Source organism: Oncorhynchus kisutch, linkage group LG2 (genome assembly GCF_002021735.2).
Source record: "Oncorhynchus kisutch isolate 150728-3 linkage group LG2, Okis_V2, whole genome shotgun sequence".
Taxonomy (NCBI): Eukaryota; Metazoa; Chordata; class Actinopteri; order Salmoniformes; family Salmonidae; genus Oncorhynchus; species Oncorhynchus kisutch.
In genome coordinates this window covers 43040136-43064451 of record NC_034175.2, presented here as the reverse complement: position 1 = coordinate 43064451, position 24316 = coordinate 43040136, and the positions used below count along the sequence as shown (strand labels likewise).

At 45.5% G+C, this 24316-nt stretch overlaps 1 protein-coding gene across 3 annotated transcripts in view; it reads left to right on the top strand.

Moving 5' to 3' along the window:
• LOC109866451 (low-density lipoprotein receptor-related protein 2) overlaps positions 1-24316 on the top strand; it is a 57098-nt gene that overhangs the window by 18304 nt on the left and 14478 nt on the right. For 2 of the 3 annotated variants that reach the window (XM_031794858.1, XM_031794848.1), the window contains exons 11-48: positions 917-1123; positions 1267-1469; positions 1563-1703; positions 1882-2085; positions 3503-3695; positions 4533-4658; positions 4966-5096; positions 5390-5527; positions 5637-5921; positions 6113-6352; positions 6476-6595; positions 6851-6967; positions 8272-8652; positions 8955-8969; positions 9385-9633; positions 10390-10601; positions 10700-10884; positions 10995-11223; positions 11652-11829; positions 12046-12174; positions 12980-13146; positions 13243-13386; positions 13562-13671; positions 14012-14189; positions 14456-14669; positions 16678-16917; positions 17031-17219; positions 17739-18659; positions 18790-18955; positions 19129-19287; positions 19384-19673; positions 19891-20091; positions 20747-20989; positions 21126-21251; positions 21460-21579; positions 22133-22264; positions 23641-23842; positions 24004-24299. In XM_031794858.1, the coding sequence (XP_031650718.1) occupies positions 917-1123; positions 1267-1469; positions 1563-1703; positions 1882-2085; positions 3503-3695; positions 4533-4658; positions 4966-5096; positions 5390-5527; positions 5637-5921; positions 6113-6352; positions 6476-6595; positions 6851-6967; positions 8272-8652; positions 8955-8969; positions 9385-9633; positions 10390-10601; positions 10700-10884; positions 10995-11223; positions 11652-11829; positions 12046-12174; positions 12980-13146; positions 13243-13386; positions 13562-13671; positions 14012-14189; positions 14456-14669; positions 16678-16917; positions 17031-17219; positions 17739-18659; positions 18790-18955; positions 19129-19287; positions 19384-19673; positions 19891-20091; positions 20747-20989; positions 21126-21251; positions 21460-21579; positions 22133-22264; positions 23641-23842; positions 24004-24299 (7781 nt within the window). The remainder of the gene's footprint in view (positions 1-916; positions 1124-1266; positions 1470-1562; positions 1704-1881; positions 2086-3502; positions 3696-4532; positions 4659-4965; positions 5097-5389; positions 5528-5636; positions 5922-6112; positions 6353-6475; positions 6596-6850; positions 6968-8271; positions 8653-8954; positions 8970-9384; positions 9634-10389; positions 10602-10699; positions 10885-10994; positions 11224-11651; positions 11830-12045; positions 12175-12979; positions 13147-13242; positions 13387-13561; positions 13672-14011; positions 14190-14455; positions 14670-16677; positions 16918-17030; positions 17220-17738; positions 18660-18789; positions 18956-19128; positions 19288-19383; positions 19674-19890; positions 20092-20746; positions 20990-21125; positions 21252-21459; positions 21580-22132; positions 22265-23640; positions 23843-24003; positions 24300-24316) is intronic. The other variant, XM_020455133.2, reaches the window with a different exon arrangement.

The following is a 24316-nucleotide window of genomic DNA, read 5'->3' as shown; positions in this document are numbered from 1 at the left end:
CCAGCATCTTCACAAGTTCCTTTGCTGTTGTTCTGGGATTGATTTTCACTTTTCGCACCAAAGTACGTTCATCACTAGGAAACAGAACGCGTCTCCTTCCTGAGCGGTATGACGGCTGCGTGGTCCCATGGTGTTTATACTTGCGTACTATTGAACAGATGAATGTGGTACCTTCAGGCGTTTGGAAATTGCTCCCAAGGATGAACCAGACTTGTGGAGGTCTTCATTTTTTTCTGAAGTCTTGGCTGATTTCTTTTGATTTTCCCATGATGTCAAGCAAAGAGGCACTGAGTTTGAAGGTAGGCCTTGAAATACATCCACAGGTACACCTCCTCAGAATCTTCTGAAGCCATGACATCATTTTCTGGAATTTTCCAAGCTGTTTGAAGGCACAGTGAACTTAGTGTATGTAAACTTCTGATCCACTGGAATTGTGATACAGTGAATTATAAGTGAAATAATCTGTCTGTAAACAGTTGTTGGAAAAATTACTTGTGTCATGCACATAGTAGATGTCCTAATGGACTTGCCAAAACTATAGTTTGTTAACAAGACATTTGTGGATTGGTTGAAAAACAAGTTTTGTAAACTTTTGCAAAGTGTATGTAAACTTCTAACTACAACTGTACATAAAGTTTAATATTGGGATGCAAACTCAAAATGGAATAGATTTCAAATGTATATCTGACATGCTACAGGTGTCTTCTTTTTTAAGACCATAACCATGTGTGTGAGGTGTATACTTTTGATTCAAAGTAGATTTGTTTAAGACTACCAGGTCATTTTATGGCTATAGGGATGAATAACTTCACTGCTTGAAATCCAGTTTACCAATGTTCTATATTGCATCCAGTACATATCAACCTACTGTACTGGTGACCTGTACCTAACTAAACCAAAATATGTTTCTTCACAGGTTCCTGTTCTTCTCAGACTGGGACTCTGTGAATGGAGAGCCAGGTTTGGAGCGGGCTTACATGGATGGCACCAATCGCTATGGGATCATCAGGACTAAATTGGGCTGGCCGGCAGGGATCACACTGGATATTGATGCCAAGCGGGTCTACTGGGTTGATAGCCGCTACGACTATATCGAAACCACCACATATGATGGGCTTCATAGGTAAGCATACCAGATATTTTCCCATATTTTCCAGATATGTTGTTTGGCCAAATGTCTGAAGACCGTATGTAAGAACGGAAAACAATGCAGATCTCTGTTAAAATGGGATGGATATAGCCTTGTTTTATAAATCCCCCTTTCAGGAAAACAGTGGTTCATGGAGGTGCTGTGATTCCTCACCCCTTTGGCATCAGTATGTTTGAGCACGTTGTGTATTTCACTGACTGGACCAAGATGGCCGTGATGAAAGCCAACAAGTTCGGTGACACTAACCCTCAGGTGGTCTACACTACATCTCAGACCCCACATGGAGTGCAGGTGGTACACCAACTAAGACAACCAAATGGTAAGCATGTCACTGCTATAAATACTCTGATCTGTCCCACCTCTGTATGTTCTGTCAGTGACTGAGCGTGTGCATGTTGTGTTGTGTTTACAGTGTCGAACCCTTGCGGGGCAGCCATGGGCGGCTGTGAGCAGATCTGTATTCTAAGCCACAGGTCAGACAATCAAGGGCTGGGCTACCGCTGCAGGTGTCGCATGGGCTACGACCTGCAGGCTGATGGCAAGAGATGTGTTGGTAAGACCAACACACAAACCGCGTTTAGCTTTTTCCCTATTTACGTTGGACTTTGTCTTGTGTCCTTGTGTCCAGTGTCCTTTATATGTTCTCTTTATACTGTGAGTGCCAATGTGGTGTGACATAGGGTGTGTTATCTGGAGGTTTATGGTGGATGTCTTCTTTTCTCTCTCTCCAGTGGTGCGGCAGTTCCTGCTCTTCTCCAGCCAGCTGGCTGTCCGAGGCATCCCCTTCAACCTGTCCTCTCAGGAGGATGTTATCCTCCCTATCACTGGAACACCGTCTTATTTCGTTGGGGTGGACTTCAGTGCAGAAGACAATGCTATCTTCTTCTCAGACACGGCTAAAGACATCATCTACAAACAGAAAGTGGACGGCACCGGTGAGAGCATCCTACATTTTATTTGGTTGGATTGATGACTCGATACTGTATGTAGAATTAAATAGTGAAATATTTGTTGAATATTGTTTTATTGCTGAGTTTGTAGTTCATAATCACTGAGTGTTTTTTTCTCCATTTATTAGAATGTGAAGAAATACTTTTCATTTACTATCATGGAAATATTTTTTTATATTTAATTTTTTAACCATATTTACAACCCTACATATTATCGTTTCAAGCACATAATATCGTCTCAAGCATGTGATCCAGCCGAGCTTATACCACGTCAGTTATAGGAGTGCCTTATGGAGCCGGGCAGTGCAATGGGGGAGGGAGGGAAGGAAGGAGGGAGGGAGGTAGAGAGGGAGGTAGGGAGTGGACAGGAGCATGGACAGCAGTGAAACTATCACGTAACAGCTCAAAATCAGGCTCCAGAATGTGATAAAACAAACATTTACTAAAAGTTGCAGAAGCTTCAATATTTGAAGAGTTTTTTTCCAGAACGCGAAAACCACCCATTTTTCCACATTTGTGTTTATTTGTCAGAAACTATTGCTTATGGGTACCGTCATGTGGTTTGTAAGATATTAGCTCTCAGATTTTTTATTAATATATTTTCGTTTTTTGTTGTTGTTGCTAAACACTATATATCCATTGTTTAGCTGGAATGGAATATTTATATCCTGTACATTTGACTGTGCTATATGTTTGTCTCTCCAAGCCGTCTTAAGATGAATGCACTTACTTAAATCGCTCTGGATTAGAACATCTACATGACTAAAATGTCAACTGTAAAAGTTTTACATACAGATCTCATATTACTCTATTGAAAAATATTGTATCATTTGTATATTTCTTTATTAAAAAGATAGTTTTTCATTACATTTGACTGTGTAAAACCTAGAAGTACTACTTATTTCTCTGAGAGAGGCGGATATATAGCATTTAGCAAAAAAACATGATTATTTGTCTCTCTGAAATGAAACCATCAATTGATAGATTTGAAACAAACACATGTCTGTCATTGAACAACACCATGCCATGATTAGATATTGTAAAAATACACCAATCTCTTTCATAATTTCTTTAAACAATAAAAGCTAATTCACCAACATTTCTGAAAATGTATATATAGCATTTTGGAATTAAACTTAATTTATCTTCCAACTTACGACTCGATAGCCCTGTAAAATAAGTTACTTATGTGATAAATCCACGAAGAAAGAAATTCCAGGATAAAATGAAACCACAAACTGCTCTGATAAGTGGTGTTGTTCTTGCAACATAGGGTTGACCAGCCCTAGTTTTCCCTGTCAGGTCTACATAGGGCAAATGCAAGCTGACAGTCTATTTACTTAAATGTCTTCCTCTTTCATCTCTGTACGAAATGGCGGTGTCCTCGCTTTGTTCTGCACAGGCAGAGAGGTACTAGCTGCCAATAGAGTGGACGGCGTGGAGGACTTGGCTTACGACTGGATTTCAAAGAACCTCTACTGGACAGACCCGCGCTACAGGAGTATTTCAGTCATGAAGCTGGCCGATCAGTCCAGGAGAGCCATCATACGCAACCTGAACAACCCAAGGTCCATCGTGGTGCACCCTGTGATTGGGTAAATACAGCTGGGCTGGGATTATGGAGGAGGGGTCAGGGAGAGAGGTTTGGTGCCACTTCCAGCCTGACTGTGGCAACAAACATGAGAGAGGGAGGGATATATAGCAGATATGATAGGGTTCTGTACCTTGCTGATGCATGAAGAATGTTGACTTTACCGAGTAATACATGCTTTTTACAGAATAATATCCGAATTGAAACGTTTGATTCTATTCAATTCGTTAATATAAATGATAATCAGATTATATTTATTTTAGATTAATTTAAAGCACCATAGGAAGTCAAAAGGAAACACAGATAGTGTGAGAAATCGGTCAAGTAGGCGAAATGTTCCTGGGCAAGCACAACTTAGTGAGGGCATTAGCCAGACCCAGCAGGGCTCAGAGGCCCATGCTTTCATCCTGGACCCCTGCCTATTAAGAACATGAAAAAGCATGAGCAAACTGAGCACTTATGTCCAGTCACACCTAGCATAATGCGAGAGGTACCGGCTCTCTCATAGATTGTTCACACTTTAAACCCCAAACCTGATAAAAATGAGTCTTTATTTAGTGCCCGTGGGACATTTCCAATAGCTACAAAATCATAAAGCCTCTGGGTCCAACAGCCTAGATTAGTGATGCATGAAGGCCAGTATTGTAGTGGACACTAAGAACTTAGCTTAAACGGAAAAACCCTGTGGCGCTCTCAAATAAACTGTCTATATTTCTCAGTTCATAGAAGATTTTGAAGTAGTCCTAAAGCCAGAGTCTACTTTGGTTGAGGTGAAACAGACACGATCATCTTTTCCCATATAAGTGTGATTGTTGGTTAATGTGTATGTTTTATTTGGCAGGTATATTTTCTGGACCGACTGGTATCGTCCAGCGAAGATTATGAGGGCCTGGTGTGATGGGTCACATGCCCTGTCGATTGTTAACACTACACTTGGCTGGCCCAACGGCCTGGCTATCGACTGGAGGTGAGCCAAAGGTCTCAGAGGAATGGCCTCAAAATACGACATTCTTCCTCATCCAGTAAAACTCGGTCAAGAAAACAGATAGCAATTTCATGAATAACAAATTAGATCCTTAGGATTGACTTTGTCACTACATTGCAACATTGTGCCACCATGTGTGATAAGTTGACATCATGTTTTTGTTCACCCATCTAAGATCCAATTAAGCGTCTTATCAGAATGATCTTCACTAATCCTCCACCTGACAATATGTTTGTGCAACAGTATATAATAATGTCTGTCTGTTCCACTGGTCCTGTCTCCCCCCCAGCTCCATGCGCCTGTACTGGGTGGATGCTTTCTTTGATAAGATCGAGCACAGCAACTTTGATGGACGGAACAGGCTGTCTCTGGAGCGCATCACTCAGATCTCACATCCCTTTGGTCTCACCATCTTTGGAGGTGACTAAATCGTCAAATTTTCTCATGAATTCAATTTGCATAGGGAACGGTATGCATCACTATTCCATCAATCGTAGGTAAAGCTACCTTGTTATTGTATAAACGCTTTCACCTTTAAAATGTCATTACTACTTGTCAAACATGCTCGATTAATGATCATTAGAATTGGCAATTACCGTGTCATCTCAAACATTAGTTCACTGGTGATGAGCGACAGAATGGCTAATGTCGTAGGTCGTGCCCTGATATTCTCAACGCCGGGTCTCACTTTCATTCCTGCTCGGCCCATCCAGGTTATGCATATTTCACTGACTGGCGCCTGGGTGGGATCGTGCGTGTGCGCAAGACTGACGGGGGAGAGATGGTCATCATCAGGCAGGGAATCAGCCACATCATGCATGTCAAATCATTCAACTACAACTCCCAGACCGGTGAGCACCTCTTTCATTGCTTTCTCTGCCTGCAGTGTTTATGTTATGGAGGATAGCTATGTGGCCATCACTGTACTCATTAATGATATCCTTTTACTGCCCCTCTCAGGTTCCAACTTCTGCAATAGGAATACTAATCCTAATGGTGACTGCAGCCATTTTTGCTTCCCGGCACCGGACTCGCAGAGGGTGTGTGGCTGTCCGTATGGCTTGAAGCTGGCGCCCAACCAGCAGACGTGTGTAGAGGACCCTTCCAACGAGCCCCCCACGCTGCAGTGTGGTGCCAACTCCTTCTCCTGCACCAACGGGAAATGTGTCCCTCAGAACTACAGATGCGATGGCGTTGACGATTGCCACGACAACAGCGATGAGGCCAACTGTGGAAGAGCTCATAGTAATGCATTATGTTCTGTTTCAATGGTCTATACTAACTGTTAGTAGGTCACTCGAGGCACTTTATTGGGGCATTAGTAATAATGTTTAATATACTTATACTTAGATGTAAGTATACTTTAAATGGCTTGTTACAGTGTTAGCAAGAAGCAAAACATTTCTGTTTCATTAATCATTCATGCTCTCTCTCAGACACCACCTGCTCACCCAGGGCGTTCACCTGTGCTAACCAGCAATGTGTGCCCAGTGGTTGGCACTGCGACGGTCACAACGACTGCTTCGACAGCAGTGACGAGCGGGACTGCCCCACCCAGAACCCTGGCACCTGCCCGGCCAACCAGTTCACCTGTGCCAACCACCGCTGCATCCCACACACCTGGATGTGTGACACAGACAACGACTGTGGGGACAGCTCCGACGAGGCCAACTGCAGTGAGTCTCCCTAGTCAAGGATCACTTTTATTTCCACACATTTATTGTAGGACTAATTCCTCTGTTGTTGAGTGTCTTTTTGGGATCTAACTGTTAGCTCCATTGGTCTCTCTGTGTTGGCAGACCTCAGTGGTACATGCCACCCAGAACAGTTCCAGTGCCCAGACCACCGCTGTATAAGCCCCAGCTATGTGTGTGACGGTGACAGAGACTGTATGGATGGGGCTGATGAACAGGGCTGCAGTGAGTGTCTCTGTATACCTCTCAACACTGTACTGTATTTGGGAACTAACACAGCTAGAAAGCACCAACAACAAGTGGCACATCATTTCAAGTCAACTGAATCAACACACGCATTTGATATTGCCTTATGCCATTGATCTCATTACATGTGTATTATACAGTACTCACAATGACTTTGCATGTTCTGAACTACGTCCTCCATCCACACTGTTTGCAATATCTCAGCCTAAGCACACTATGCTGTTGTTTTTTCAGTTTACAACTGCACTCTCTATGAGTTCAAGTGTTCCAATGGACATCAGTGTATCAACTCCTACTACCGCTGTGATGGGGTCTTTGACTGTAGTGATCGCTCAGATGAGTCTGGCTGTCGTAAGTCATCAACCTCTTTGTTTTGAGTCACAAGAAAGTACACTGAACAAAAATATAAACGCACCATGGAAAGGGTTGGTCCCATGTTTCATGAGTTGAAATAAAAGATCCCAGACATTTTCCATACACACAAAAAAATGTGTGCACAAATTTGTTTATATCCCTATTGGCGAGCATTTCTCCTGCCAAGACAATCCATCCACCTGACAGGTGTGGCATATCAATTAGCTGATTAAACAGCATGATCATTACACAGGTGCACCTTGTGCTGGAGACAATAAAAGGCCACTCTAAAAGGTGCAGTTTTGTCATGCAATACAATGCCACAGACATCTCAAGTTTTGTGTGTGCAATTGGCACACTGACTGCAGGAATGTCCACTAGAGCTGTTGCCAGAGAATTTAATGTTAATTCATCTACCATAAGCCGCCTCCTACGTCATTTTAGAGAATTTGGCAGCATGTCCAACCGGCCTCACAATCGCAGACCACGTGTAATCACGCCAGCCCAGGACCTACACAACTGGCATCTTTACCTGCGGGATCGTCTGAGATCAGCCACCCGGCAGCTGATGAAACTGAGGAGTATTTCTGTCTGTTATAAAGCCCTTTTGTGGGGAAAAACTCATTCTGATTGGCTAAGCCCGGCTTCCCAGTGGGTGTGCCTAGCTCCCAAGCGGGTGCAAATGCCCTCCCAGGTTCACCCATGGCTGCATCCCTTCCCAGTCATGTGAAATCTGTAGATTAGGGCCTAACACATTTATTTAAATTGACTGATTTCCTTATATTAACTGTAGCTGTATCGTTGAAATTGTTGCATGTTGCAGTTATATTTTTGTTCAGTATAGGATGACCAGTTTATGTATTTCCTTTCTTCCCTTTCTCACTGCTTACAGACGACCGCGAGCCCTTAACAGGTAGAAACAACCTCAATCATTGGTAAAACCTCACGCGTGTACCTGTCATTCATCCCAAACCTGCCATCCACACTAACCCTCTGAATATGGGAATGTTGCAAAAACAAAAATGAGTCGTTACAAATGTTTCAGAAATGGTGTGTTTTAATGCAGAGCACAGATTCGATGGCTGTCGTTAAGTATACAACCTCGTTGTTTTGAGTGGCAATAAAATTGAATGATCAGTTGCTATGCAGAGTCGATCGACCGACTGGTCTTGGAGCACAGCAGGTTTGACCATTACTCTTAATGAGGTGACGTCATCACAGAGGTTCTGCTGTGGCTTCCTCCTGAGCTTCTGCCACACTTCACTACACTGTCTGACCTTGCCTTGTCCTGCTCTGCCCAGCCACCAGACCCCCAGGGATGTGCCACCATGAGAGTGAGTTCCAGTGCCAGTCAGACGGCAGCTGTATCCCCTCCACCTGGGAGTGTGACGGTCACCCGGACTGTGAGGACGGCTCAGACGAGCACCACGTCTGTCCCCCCCGCACCTGCCCCACCTCCCTGTTCCGCTGTGACAACGGCAACTGTGTGTACCAAAGGTGGCTCTGCGACGGCGACAACGACTGTAGGGACATGAGTGACGAGAGAGACTGCCCCACGCCACCTTTCCGCTGCCCCAGCTGGCAGTGGCAGTGCCCGGGCCACAGTGTGTGTGTCAACATCAGCAGGGTGTGTGACAACAATCCTGACTGTCCCAATGGTGCAGACGAGTCCCCGCTCTGCAGTAAGTCACCTTCTCTGCTTCTCTGCCTTTTGGGCCAGCATTCTAATAATGTCGTTACGAAAATCACTCTTTGAACATTGTCTTTTTGTAATTTTCTAGGTTCACTGGTCACTAGAAATCTAGACATATTTTTCACGGCATTCCTGGTCTCAGTGGTTTTAATGTTTGTTTGTTTTAATGTTTGTGAGGAATTTTTGTTATGCTTGGAATCTTGTGTTGAAATCATGCATGTGTTGATTTGGTCTGTAATAACTTAAAAGTGATCTATGATTTTCCTTTCCTGCCGTCCTCACTGCTTTCAGACGAGCCCTTGCCAGGTAGGAACAACCTCAATCATTGGTTAAACCTCACGCGTGTAGCTTTGATTCATCCCAAACCTGCCATCCACACTAACCCTCTGAATATGGGTATAGTGTTGCAAAACACAATTGGAGGGTAAAATTAAATGATTGTCTGTAGTTACAAATGTAGAAAATGTGTTTCAGAATGTACAAATGGCAATATTTGATACAAAATAGAAAGTCTATAGATATTTTCTGGGGTGCTGTGTTGATGCTCTATTTGCAGCACTGTGATTCGTTGAGCAGCTAGCTACAGTAGATGCATTGGCTTCATACGTTTGATTCATTTATCCACATTGCCTGCTACGTATGTCACCGAGGTGTTTCATTTTCTTACCGTCTGTTTTTTAGAATGACAGCTATTGACTCACTCCTCTTTTTACCCTCCTAGATCAGGAGAGCTGCACAGACAACAACGCTGGTTGCACCCACGGCTGCATCCAGGGTCCGTTTGGGGCCCAGTGCACCTGTCCCCTGGGTTACCAGCTGAGTAATGACTGGAAGACGTGTGATGACCTGAATGAGTGTAACCCCCCTGGGCTGTGTAGTCAGCACTGCTTCAACGAGAGAGGCTCCTTCCGCTGTCACTGCTCAGATGGATACACCCTGGAGGCCGACCAACAGACATGCAAGGTCTCAGGTGAGGAGCAAGATGGTGTGTGTGTGTGTGTGTGTGTGTGTGTGTGTGTGTGTGTGTGTGTGTGTGTGTGTGTGTGTGTGTGTGTGTGTGTGTGTGTGTGTGTGTGTGTGTGTGTGTGTGGTTAGCCGTAGAGTATTTGAAGGGAATTTGCATCTGCCACACTATAATTTTAAGCTCTTATAAACTTTTACTCACTTACATTTGGATACAGAGGCATTTTATTTCACCAGTCCATTTGGTCCACAACATACTCAATTATGTTTCCTCTAAAAAATAATTGGCCTAATTTCAAAATACGAGACGCATCTTCCGTCTGTGGATTAAGTCCAGTCTTCCAGATGACAGACAGAGATACAGTACGTCTGATTGGCCCACACAGACATGATAAACCGTCCAGTGGCTGGACAGGAATTCTCTTCCCACTCGGCTCTGATTTCCCCAGATAACACGAATAACATATATGCCACTCACTGACTGTCTCTTTAGGTAATTAGGAGATAATCAGCAACAAAGGGCTTGTTTATGAGTAGTGCACCTGACATGAGCCCATCACAGATATCCTGCTAAAAAGCCCTGTAATTCAATTTGCCATTATTCTCAACAAAGCTGCATTGAACCCCTGCTGTGGATATCTGAGGAACTCTGTCTATCGTGTTTTGAAGTTTGGGAAGTCCTCTGTAGAATGTTCTATAGCTGAGGATTAGTCTCATTTGAATTAGAAGGCACAGGTGAGAAGAGGATGGTTTCTGTTCACAGGTTCACGTCAGGCTTTCCTGTTAGTTGCCAGCCGAAATCAGATTGTGTCCGATGACATAACCTCTCAGCCCAATGTGGTCCGCTCGCTGGTCCGGGATGGGCGAAACATCGTGGCCCTGGACTTTGACTCAGTGACTGACCGTGTGTACTGGTCTGACACCAGCCAGGACAGAATATGGAGCGCTCACAAAAATGGCTCTGACAGGGCCGTGGTGAGTACGGACTACTGACTGTCTTTCCAGTTCTCACAAACATTCTCTACTCAGGGTAATGACCTCCAATCACTTAAACCTGTGTTTTGATTTGACAGGTTTTTGACAGTGGAGTGACAGTGACAGAGAGTCTGGCAGTGGACTGGGTGGGCAGGAACCTCTACTGGACTGACTATGTTCTGGAGACCATCGAGGTGTCCAAACTGGACGGCTCCCACAGGACTGTGTTGGTCAGTGAGAACGTGACCAATCCCAGAGCCCTGGTGCTGGACCCAAGGGACAGGTGAGGCTCATCTACAGTGGACATACATACTGGCAGAGAAGAGGACACGTTTGAATTACAATAATGCAAATGTAATTGACTGTAACTATAACAGTTGATCTATTGTGCAGTGCTCACCTCATGTTCTGGACAGACTGGGGGAGGAACCCTCGCATTGAGAAGGCCAGCATGGACGGGAAGATGAGGACAACTATCATAAGCAACAAACTTTACTGGCCCAACGGCCTAACCATTGACTATCCCAACAATCTGCTCTACTTCGCTGATGCCTACCTGGATTTTATTGACTACTGTGATTACAATGGCAACAACAGGAAACAAGTTCTGGCTAGCGATTTGGTGAGGATACATGGCATTTTCTATCGATTTTTTATTTAGATTGATATAATTGATATCAGGGGTGCAACTTTGGTTTTAGAAGTGGGGGGGACATATATATATATTTTTAATTATCCAGTCGGATAAACACTCCAAACAGCCTACCTGATCGCTCAGAGGCGTCGGCATGGTCATAAAGCACACCATTTTATCAGATTGTATCACATTCCAATGATAAAACTGGGTGGGACAAAAATGCAATTTCAGAATGTGGGGGGGGGGGGGGGGCATGTCCTCCACCGCCAGTGAAAGTTGCGCCCCTGATTGATATCGATTAAACTAGGAAAAACATTAGCATTGCATACAGAACATAATTTACCGATTTGCCATCTGTGTGGAATAATATCAATAAAATACACCTCTTGTCTCATTCTGCTCTCAATAAAAAGGTACTGCAACATCCCCACGCAATTACCATTTTTGAGGATTTTGTGTATTGGACCGACAGATACATCAACCGTGTGATCCGAGCCCATAAGTGGCACGGGGAGAACCAGACAGTGATGCTCTACAACCTCCCTCAGCCCATGGGCCTGGTGGCGGTACACCCAGCCAGGCAGCCTGCAGGTAGGACAGGGACCCACCACTGATCAATAACATTCTAGGACACATGGTAGGCCAATTAAAAATACATCTTAGACATGGTGATATCGTAAGCTAGTATTGCCACTGTACACTATTGCCATTGTATTTTAAATTACATTTCTGAACGAACAAAGAGGATACTGAACACTGTTGATTTTTGTCTTGTTTGTGTGTGTGTGTTATTGGATCTGTGTGCAGGTGAAAACCACTGCTTGAGGAGGCTCTGTACTCATATCTGTCTGCTCTCGGCCATTGGGCCCAGCTACTACTCCTGCGCCTGTCCCTCAGGCTGGACCCTGACTGCAGACAATTTCACCTGTGCCAGAGGTAGGCTCCATGCCAACCTGAGAGAAACACTCCTCACTCACAGTTTCATTAAAAAGGAAGTGAGGTCAGATAGAACAGATAGATTGTAATTCTCATAACGCATAAAGTATTTATTCATGGTAGGTATTGATACGAATGCTTAAAACCTACAAACAGAGAGCTGCTGTTTTGCAAACATATTTATTTGGGCATATCCAGCTCTCAGTCGGTAAAAGAAGAAATCGAGAATGCCGGACTCATATTTTAGAGGCTAAGGACTTGTCAACAGTATCTCATTTAAATTCTGTTGTTAAATCCCTTTCCAGAGGTAAATATTGAGGATCATTAAAGTGTGACTAGGGTTTCAATAAGACAAGGGACCTTTAATGTGAAGTCTACAGGGTCGTGTTTAGGTCAACAGCGTAACCCATCTCAAGGATTGAGCTTTTTCTAACCATGCAGAACGCATTCACCCCTGAGAGGTGATGATTACCCAAGAATGAAAATGCCCTCCGAGCTATCTATTGATTCTAATCTCTGATGACAAAGCAAATCATACTCTGGAATGTGCTTACACCAGACCTTCTGAACCCCCTTCCTTTTCAACCTTTTTTTTAACATACTGTGTTATTTTATAGGCTATATGTCCAATAGGCTATATGTCCAATATGCTATATGTCCAACAGGCTATATGTCCAATAGGCTATATGTCCAATAGGCTATATGCCCAATAGGCTATATGTCCAATAGGCTATATGTCCAATAGGCTATATGTCCATTCGGAGACACCATGTTTTTGGTGATGAATACTTGTATTTTCCTGCAGTTGAGGATCCTTTCTTGGTGGTGGTGAGAGACAGTGTCATCTATGGCATGTCCTTGAACCCGGACGACAAGAGCAACGACGCCATGGTCCCAGTTGCGGGACTTCAGAATGGATATGATGTGGACTTTGACGACATTGAGCGGACCATCTATTGGGTAGAGCACCCGGTACGTGTTCGCACCGTCCACACCAACAGAGACCTGAAGTGAAACTACTCTGCTGTCCCTAGGCTCTGACCAACCATGTCCCTTTCTCCTCTGTAGGGTGAGATCCACAGGGTGAAGTCGGACGGTACCAACAGGACAGAGTTTGCCCCGGCAGCCATCCTGGGTTCCCCTGTGGGCCTGGCCCTGGACTGGATGACAGAGAATCTGTACTACACCAACCCAGCCACCCAGTCGATTGAGGTGAGCTGAAACATCCCCCCGTCTCTATGCTTCTGTATAATAATAACAATTAAGTTATTTCTGAAAACGAGTGGTGCACTACTGACAGTGAACATTGTATTTTGAAAATAAAGTAGTTATCTTTGTTTGCTTTTCCCCTCTGTCATCTGATCTGTGCGTGTGTGTGTTTTGTCAGGTTTTGAGGCTGAGCGGGGAGGTGCAGTACAGAAAGACTCTAATCACAAATAATGGCTCCCCGACTGGCGCAGGCTCTCCAGTTGGCATTGCTGTGGACCCGGCACGTGGGTAAGCCCCATTTAACACTGCTCTGGCTCATCCCCACAGTCCCTCACCCCCTTCAGCCTGCCTGAATGCCATCTGCTCCACCCCCAGAGAGAGACCTAGCACTGTTACTGTACACAACACAACACTACACACTCCAACAAGCCACCACCAGGCAAAAAGTGTACATATCAACTATTCACCGTCAGCATATCAAATGTGTATTGGCACGATTAAGACGTACCGATTTCTTCTCTCTGAATCTCACACGTGGGCTTTGATTGAATCGGTCGTAGATGTTCTCATATGAGGTGATGGAGATGCCGAGGGGCTGTATTCATAGCCGTGTCTCTCTCCCTGTTAGGAAACTGTACTGGACAGACCAGGGCACAGAGAGTGGCATCCCTGCCAAGGTGGCGGCCGCAGACATGGACGGCTCCAACCCTGTCACCCTGTTCACCAACAACCTGGATCATGTGGAGTTCATCACTGTGGACATACGAGAGAACAAGCTGTATTGGGCTGTCACAGGCACCGGAATGGTGGGTCGTCATCTCTCCCTCAACCACTATGCCTGCGTCTCAAATGTCACCCCATATAGTTCACCTCTTTTGACCAGGGCCCATAGGGCTCTGGTCAATTGAAGTGCACTATATAGGGAATAGGGTGCTCTATGGTCTCTATGATTCATATGTGGCTGATTCTAACAAAATACCCTCACGTAGTCCAACTCATTGCTTCTTATGCATATATTTTACACGTTACATCTGGTATTAAGGGCAGTCTTGATGTTATTAAAACACCACAGATTGAGCGTGGCGACCCAGACGGGACCAATCGCATCACAATAGTGACAGGCTTGTCCCATCCCTGGGGCGTTGCTGTTCATGAGCGCTTCCTCTACTTCACCGACCGGGACTTTGAGGTGATAGAGCGAGTGGACAAGGCCACCGGGGCTAACAAGGTGGTGCTGCGGGACAACGTGTCTGGACTGAGAGTACTGAAGGTGCATTACAGGGAGAGTGAGTATCTGAGGGACCTTATGGTACAGCCAAACAAAAATGAACCCCACTCCATTGATTGAGACCGAAAGGTTGATTGAGACCGAAACGCTTGTTTATTTATGAACTTGTTGGAAGCATCAAGATTACCAGTGCACTGGAGTTTTTTAAATGTATTTTGTTGAGTGTTTAATCAGTATGCATACATACATATTTTGGCCGTTATACTTTTTTTGGTAAAGATATAGCATTGCTGAATTATGGCATTGCTTTGGTCTTTTTGATAGTTGTTGGGTAATTATGTGGGAGATGGAGGGGAGCATTAGATGGCCAGTTACTCTTTCCTTATAAGGAACACTGGGCATTTTGTATGGAACAAGCAGTGTCCATTTGTCCCCTAAAACAGAGCGGACACAGCAAAACAAAATTGGTTCTGTGAAAGTTCCCATAACATTTTTTAGGTCGTGGCAAATGTTCTCATAACACAAAAACATTTCAGTTGTGCAGATGATGCCAAATTGTTTCTTTTACGCTGCGAAAAACCTGATGTTAGAAAAATTTTCCCAGAACTCATTTAGTCTGTTCTTTAAAGGTTCCCAGAATGTTTTATTAGGTTGCGGGAATAGTCTGGTGGGAACTGAGCATATTTTGTGTTCTGGGAATCTACCTCTTCTAATGTACCCGCTCTGTTCCCACAACCTAATTAAATGTTCTAGAAACCTTTTAAAGAACTCAGAAAGCCTGTTTTGTTAACATTCTTGCAACATCAAAGGCATGTGTTGTTCACCCTGATACAAACATTATCTGAATATCACCACAACTGGACAGTTTAAGTGTTTTGGGAACCTCTTGTCATATCCCCACTATGTTCCCACAACCTAAATAAATGTTATAGGAACGTATAAAGAACATAAAAATATGTTCTGGGAATATTCTTGCAACACAAAAACTGTCCAGTTGTGCAGATGATTATGTACCCTAAAAGAAACATTGTATAATCATCTGCACAACTGGACAGTTTTTGTGTTTTAGGAACATATCTTTTGTGATGTCCCCACAATATTCCCACCAGACTGCTCCCACAACCTTATAAAACATTCTGGGAACCTTTAAAGAGCAGACTAAATGTGTTCTGGGAACGTTCTTGTAATATCAGGTGAATGTTTTTTGCACCCTAAAAGAAACATTGTATAATCATCCACACAACTGTACCGTTTTTGGTGTTTTGGGAACATATCTTATGTGATGTCCCCACAATGTTCCCACGAGACTGTTCCCACAACTTAATGAAACATTCGGTGAACCTTTAAAGAACAGACGCAATATGTTCTGGGAACATTCTTGCAACATCAGGCGAATGTTTTATACAAACATTGTATAAACATCAGCACGACTGGACAGTTTTTGTGTTATGAGAACATTTACTGCAACTTAGCAAATGTTCAGGGAACTTTCACGGAACCAAAACATTACTGGAACATTATTACATTTGAGGAATGTTCTGTGGTGTTTGTTACAGACGTTGTGCACAACATTTTAGTGAATGCTAGGAGAACATTCCAAGGATATTTCATTTGGAAAATGTGTTGAAGAAAATAAAGATTTTGTTATCAAAAACAGTATCTGAATGTTTTTGGGATGTTATCATCCTAATGATAGATACAACTCTTAACTTAAACTGGGAATCTAAGCGAATGTTCTGGGAATGTTCCTGGTTTGCTGGGGATAGTGTAAGTGACATCGTTTCTGGGAATAGATCAACCCTTGAGCCTGATTTGGCAACGATGTATCAAAATGGTGTTTGCACCAGTTCCTTCCAGTGACGGCTCAGAAATGAGTTCAGTTCCAATCAGTTCCAGGATTGTAATTTGTAACATAGTTTAGTCTGATATTGAAAAGTTCCTGACTACCCTTGTTGTCCTTGACCTAGAACGTTTAGAAATGTTAATGAATTTGTAGTTCTATGTGTGCAGACTCCCGTTTTATATGAATGCCATGTACTAATCCACCATGTGGTCTGCCTCTGCAGTCTCGGCTGGTACCTCCAACGGTTGCAGCAACAACAGGGGTGCGTGTGAGCACCTGTGTCTACCGCGGCCCGGAGGCCTGTATAACTGTGCCTGTGCTACTGGCTTCAAGCTCAGCGTTGACAACAGCACCTGTGCTCCATACCAGTCCTACGTGGTCATCTCCATGCTGTCTGCCCTCAAAGGCTTCAGTCTGGAAGGGGCTGACCACTCCGAGGCCATGGTGCCAGTGGCTGGGAGAGGTGGGTGTTGTTCAGATGTAAATGTGTTGTTCAGTCTTTTCGTTAGCAGAGGGAAAAACAATACAACGTCAATGCCGATGTTTATGTTTAACCTCTCTGGTTGTGTCGCGTAGGACGTAATGCTCTACATGTGGATGTCCACATGCCCTCGGGGTTCCTCTACTGGTGTGACTTCAGCAGCACTGTGACGTCTCAGAACGGGATCCGCCGGATCAAGCCCGATGGAGCAGGGTTCCGCAGCGTGGTCACATCTGGAATCGGCCGCAACGGGATACGAGGCATCGCTGTGGACTGGGCTGCAGGTAGGGCATCCACTTTGGATTTCGTGTTCAGAGAGCTCAATTGGAAAGTGTTTAAATGATGCCAGCAGGTAGAGAAAGTAAAGGTCGGCCAACAGTAGGTATCCAGGGATACTGTGTAAGAGGCTTTAACACAGGGTCTGACTCCCAGAAAGCAGGCTGGATTATTCTCAGTCAGGTGAATAGAAAGAAGTGAGGACTGGACTGGAGAGTGCTGCAGATCTTGGAAGTGTGGCCAATAATTATTCAGTTTATGGGTACACTAATCCGAGGCTGATTTCCCAGACACAGATTACATTTCTGGACTAAAATCGAAAATCTCTCATTGAAAGTGCAATGTAGTCCAGGAATAGGCTTAATCTGGGTCTAGGAAACCAGCCCCAGGTGACTATTCAAATTAGCGGACTTACTCTGTCCTTACACAACCACTCAATACGATCTGCATTACCGGAGGCTCTTCCTAGATAATCTAATCTCCATTGCCCTTTTACTTATATATATCAACTTGGCTGTGCTTTTCAGGGAACCTTTATTTCACGAATGCTTTCCTGACGGAGACCTATGTGGAGGTTCTGCGCTTAAACACAACTTTCCGACGTGTGCTGTTGAAGACTCAAGTGGACATGCCACGCCACATCGTGGTGGACCCTAAAAACAGATACCTGTTCTGGGCAGATTACGGACAGAACCCCAAGATTGAGCGAGCTCTGCTGGACGGGACCAACCGCACTGTGCTGGTGTCGTCTGGGATTATAACCCCGCGAGGTCTAGCTCTGGACTACCAGACTGGATATGTCTACTGGGTGGATGACTCTTTGGATATGATAGCCCGGGTCAACCCTCAGGGGGGAGAGACAGAGATAGTCCGGTACGGGAGCCGCTACCCGACTCCCTATGGCATCACTGTGTTTGAGACTAGCATCATCTGGGTGGACAGGAACTTGAAGAAGGTGTTCCAGGCCAGTAAGGAGCCTGGCAGTACAGAGCAGCCTACAGTCATCAGAGACAACATCAACATGCTGAGAGACGTGACCATCTACGACCAGCGCACCCAGCCCAGCTCGGCCCAGCAGCTCAACAACAACCCCTGCCTGCAGACCAACGGGGGCTGTGCCCACTTCTGCTTCGCCCTCCCCGGGAGCCAGAGCAAGAAGTGTGGCTGTGCCTTTGGGAACCTGGGGGCGGACAACGCGGGCTGTGTGGTGTCGCGGGATGATTACCTCATCTATACGACAGAGAGCACGGTGCGGAGTCTGCGTCTGGACCCGGATGACCACGCACTGCCCTTCCCTGTGGTCAACGTGCCCCGCACGTCCGTGGCCCTGGACTTTGACCGCACAGACAATAGGATCTACTTCACCCAGAGCTCAGGGGCTGGGAGCAGCAAGATTAGCTACATCAGTCTGTCCTCTCCCACCTCGCCTCCAGTAGTGGTGGCTTCTGGTAAGACACATAACAACTGGATTTGTTCCATTACATTGCAACATCATACTGTAATCATCTGGTTCCAGCTTTTTTGGGCTATTTGCTTATTGCAATACTTTTCTACGTGGTGTGTTTTGTGTCCATGCAGATCTAGGAGCTCCTGATGGTATTGCCTATGACTGGATCAACAAAAGGATTTACTACAGTGACTACATCAACCAGACTATCAGCTCCATGGCATTGGACGGGACGCAGAGATCCGTTATCGCCCGTGTGCCCCGACCTAGAGCCATCATGCTGGATCCCTGCAGGGGGTAAGACTGGCCAGAAATGCCAAGAATGCTGATACCGTTTCACTCCTTCTGTAATGATAACAAGAGCTCTCACTCAGTATCTTCAATAGATATTCAGCATGCTTTGAATGTACACTGTACCGTCATTGATTTAAAAAAACATGGGGAATCTATTCTATTTCCATGTTATACAGGTATATGTACTGGACAGACTGGGGGACCAATGCAAAGATTGAACGTGCTACTTTGGGAGGGAACTTCAGGACAGAGATTGTAAACAGCAGTCTTGTGTGGCCCAATGGACTAACCCTGGACTATGAAGAGCAGAGACTGTACTGGGCAGATGCCAGCCTGTAAGACCCTCTTATAATAATTCTACAATCTTCTCACAAATCAATCATTGTCAGATTGTATTGATGATAATGATATATGCTGGTTTTGGTTATCAGACAGAAGATTGAGCGCTGCTCGCTCGCTGGGGCCAATCGGGAGGTCATCGTCAGCACAGCCATTTACCCATTCGCCATGACCATGTATGGCCAGTACATCTACTGGACTGACTGGAACACACGCAGTATCTACCGGGCTAACAAGCACGATGGGTCTGACCAGAGGGTGATGACCCAGAACCTCCCATCCAGGCCCATGGATGTCCATGTGCTGGCCAGCAACAAGCAGCAACAGTGTAACAGCCCTTGTCAACAGTTCAACGGAGGCTGCAGTCACATCTGTACCCCAGGTACTAGCAGTTAGCCCTCAAGTTTCCTGATTGAATAGAAGGCTGTAGCTTTGTAGCTAAATGTGGGGGTTGGACCAAGCTTCCTTTGAAAATTAAATTTTCTCTAGCATCGTATCGTTTTGATGTTGTTTTGGGATGATGTGAGTTGGGCTGTGTTACGCCTGTCTGTCATACCATCTCATCCGTCTGATGCCTGTCCCCCTGCCCCTCTCCTCAGGGCCCCAGGGTGCTGAGTGTCAGTGTCCCTCAGAGGGTCGGTGGTACCTGGCCGACAACAAGCACTGTATCCCTGACAACGGGACCCGCTGCCAGGCAGACCAGTTCACCTGTATGAATGGACGCTGTATCCGTGCTCAGTGGAAGTGTGACAATGACAATGACTGTGGGGACGGAAGCGACGAGCTAGAGAGAGTCTGTGGTATGGTGCTTAGTGGCCCCACGTCATGCCTGTTTTGTTGAATGTTGTTTGTCTTGTCTATCTAGAAATATCTTCCTTTAATATCTTTATTGATTTGTCTTGAATGTGATTGTGATTACAGCTGACTGATGGATTTATCCCTATACCTGTTCTGTCCTTCTCTTAACCGTCTCTAAAATGCTGCCTCTAACCAGATTTCTGTTTCTACCTGCCACAACTATTTTTCAGGATCCAAGAATGATTTCCAACCTTTTGGTGTGTATGCTTGCAAATCACTAATCTAATGTAGCTATTTAGTGATGCTTGTCTTCTTCTACTAACCCCATCCTAAACGAATACATTCATGTACTTATCTTATATCTTGCATGCAGTCCAAGTTCAAATGGCAGCAGCATTTATTGCCTTGTCAGGTAAATCTCCATCTTGTACACCTGCTCATCTTCACCTGGGCCCGTATGTATCAATCGTCTCAGAGTAGTACTGATCTAAGATCAGGTTCCCCCTGTCCATGTAATCTGATTCGTTGTGATCTAAAAGGCAACGCTGATCTTAAATCAGCACTTTTACTCTAAGATGCTTGAGACCTACAGCCCCTTGTCTCCCTGTCCATTGGCTAGATCTCTGATTATGGTGTTTTTGGTTATTCGATTGGCAGCCTTCCACACTTGCGAGCCCACTGTGTTCACATGTGGGAACGGTCGCTGTGTGCCCTACCACTACCGCTGTGACCACTACAACGACTGCGGCGACAACAGTGATGAGGTAACCTGCCTGTTCAGGTCGTGCGACCCCAACACTGAGTTCCCCTGCAACAACGGACGCTGCATCGCTAAGGACTACGTCTGCAACGGCATCAACAACTGCTTTGACAATGGCACTTCAGACGAACAAAACTGCCGTAAGTCTACACAGTAGATCGAAAGTTCAAATATCAGTCCATAAAAATTGGAGACGTTTCAAGTGTGGTGAAATAATTGATTTTGCTGTGTGACACGATATCATAACACCAATCCTCTTCTTGTCATGTATCTCAGCGGAGCGAACATGTCCGCCAGAACACACCAAGTGTGCATCCACCAACATCTGCATCCCCCGCTCCTACCTGTGTGACGGGGACAATGACTGTGGGGACATGAGTGATGAGAGCCCTGTACACTGCGGTGAGTCCCCCAGGCCTGATCTGTACAGTTAGGGTGTGTCAAAGGAAGTGTGAAAATGTGTGCACTGGATAAGAGCGTCAGCTAAATGACTAAAATGTCAAAAGTAAAATGTAAGTGCATAATATAGGGAATATGGTGCCATTTCATATGCTTTCTAAATGGGGTTTGAGAGGAGAGTGACCCCTAAATGTCTTTTTCCCGCATCCAGCCACTTCCACGTGTGCCCAGAATGAGTTCCACTGCTCCAATGGCCGCTGTATCCCAGCCCAGTGGTACTGTGATGGGGGTACAGACTGTGCTGACGGCTCTGATGAGCCCTCCTCCTGCAGTAAGTATCACAGCTCTCCTTCCCTCACCATACTGTGCGTTGGCGTGCGTGGGCGTGCGTGGGCGTGCGTTGGCGTGCGTGCGTTGGCGTGTGTGTGCGCATGCTTGTGCTGTTGCTGATGTGTCCGTAGTGTGTGCCTTTGACAGTGGTGTGGTCAGTCAGTCAGTCAGGCCTCCCATTGTCTGGCACATTCCTCCCTACTGACGCCCACCAGTCTCCTCTGACCAACACAGCCTCTCCACCTTCCTCTCCTCTTTCCTCTCTCCTCTTCCTTCTGTCCCAGGGTAATTACACAACCTCCCTTTATCTTGTGTTTCTATCGATCACCATAGATTGGAATGTGGAGGAGATGCCGTGACTACTTTGATAGCTTCACCTGTTTCATTTCGGGTTCAGATATGCATGACCTGTCTTTACTAGTTGACATCAGTTAAGACATTTACTGGGTGTTTTAAGTAACCGACTTATATTTGTATTAAGCACAATAATATTCTAGTTCTAATCCATTCATGCACGGTTTGTATTGATCTCTATGACCTTTGATCCTCTCCAGCCACCCCGGTGAGAACCTGCAACGCCGACCAGTTCCGCTGTGATGGCGGCAGGTGCATCACCTCTTCCTGGATCTGCGATGGGGACAATGACTGCGGAGACATGAGTGATGAGGACCAGAGACACAACTGTGGTGAGTGTATTTTAGTGATGCGCGGGTTGATTTATAACCTGCAGTCCACCGCGGTTATATACGCGGGGTGGGCGGATTAAGGGTCATTAAATGTTGTGTGGCTGAAGGGCGGGTGGGTGGCGAGCGGGTTGAATAAAGAGAAAACAATAGCTTTAAAAAAACTAAATAATCCATAGATGTATCATTCTCGTGCAGTTTATATCTATGGGCTGCATTAAGGTTTTTCTATCTGGCATTAGTGAGTAGGCCTAAGCTTTAGGGCCTACAGGGCCTTAACGCCAAATGCTTTAACGTCATCCACGGAGGCAAAAGGAACAATGTCAGAGAATAATTCAATAAGAGAAAAGCTGCGAAATGGAGAGTTGAAAATAAAGAGAAGGGAGGGCCAGAAAAGTAATGTTTGGGGAAGATTTGGCGACGTGGTAAAAGAGGATGGTGGCGGTGCCGTCATGTGTGACGATTGTAAGGCGCTGTACATATTCAACAGTCACAAAACGTAGGTCTATAACCTTTCATATAGACTTAATATTAAGGTGCTATCTTTATCGGCATCATAAAAGCGGATCGTATTTCAAGCGCACAAGATATGCATCCAAGCCGAACTGAAATCTTATCAGAATCATGTTGGGTCTGTTTTCACAGCTTTATATTTCCTTACAACCGGTCACACTGATGTCATTTGGACATTCTGCAAGTTCTCCCCGGTCCATTAACGTCTTTGTAAAGATGACAGAGAGCTTAACAGAAGTCAATTAGATTGAAAAATGTATTATATCAATTTATGACATTATTCTGGTGAGCAAGGGTGAATTTAGTCTTCTAGGGCAACATATAATGACAGAAGAGCAGCTGCATGTATCTAAGTATAGATAAGTTGACTAAGTTGACGCAATGGCGGGCGAACAAACAGCTGACCCGCGCACCTCGCACTAGTGTATTCCTCCTCTCCGTCAGACACTGATGGATCAGGATGCATGCTGGGGGTGTGGGGGTGGATACCGGCTCCTGTTGAATGTCTCCAAGGAGCTCACATTCCTGATTTTCCCCTGCGTCACTCGTTACTTTGTGCCTGTCTCAGAATCCTGGCTCAGGGTGGATCTAGACTCTTATGTCATTCCTCTCGAATGTGGGCTCTGACAATAAGGAGCCTGGAGCGCATGGCTTCAGCGCACCACGGGCCTCAGCAGGAGTCTCACTTCAAACAATGGGGCTCAATCACATTAGATGGATAGGAAACCGAAGTCACGGCTAGAGGTCCTGAAATACACTTAGGAATGTTTGGAACGCGAGAAATGTTAGGTCCAGTCTCGGAGTCTTCGTCATCACGTAACTTCTCTAATTTGGTGTCATTTTCCTGCCCCTCTGTTTTTTTTTAGCTGACCGCACATGCTCCGCCTTGGAGTTTACCTGTGTGAACAACCAAGGGCCGCAGAGGAAGTGCATCTCTCGTGATTGGGTGTGTGACGGCGATGCAGACTGTGCTGACGGGTTGGACGAGCATCAGAACTGCACGCGCAGATCGTGTGGCGTCAACGAGTTCACCTGCAGTAACGGCCTCTGCATACGCAGCTCCTACAGGTTTGACAGACTCTGACATAAATATGACATGTTTCAGATTTCCTCTTGAATGCATCATTGCTTTGTAGAGGCTGAGACAACGGCGTACATTTTGGGACTGGACAGCAGCACCACCTGGTGTACAGGGAAGCACACTGAGTGACTGATGTGTTTGGTGGCAGGTGTGACCGGAGGAATGACTGCGGTGACAGCAGTGACGAGCAGGGCTGCACCTACCAGCCGTGTCAGCAGCAACAGTTCACCTGTCAAAACGGACGCTGTGTGTCACACAGCTTCATCTGTGACGGGGACAACGACTGCGGGGACGAGTCGGATGAACTAGACCACCTGTGCCGCACGCCACCGCCCACGTGCCCCCCCGGGCAGTTCAGGTGTGACAACGGACACTGTGTCCCTCTCTTTAACGTGTGTGACCGGACCGACGACTGCTCAGACAACAGTGACGAGAAGGGCTGTGGTGAGTGCATGATATCT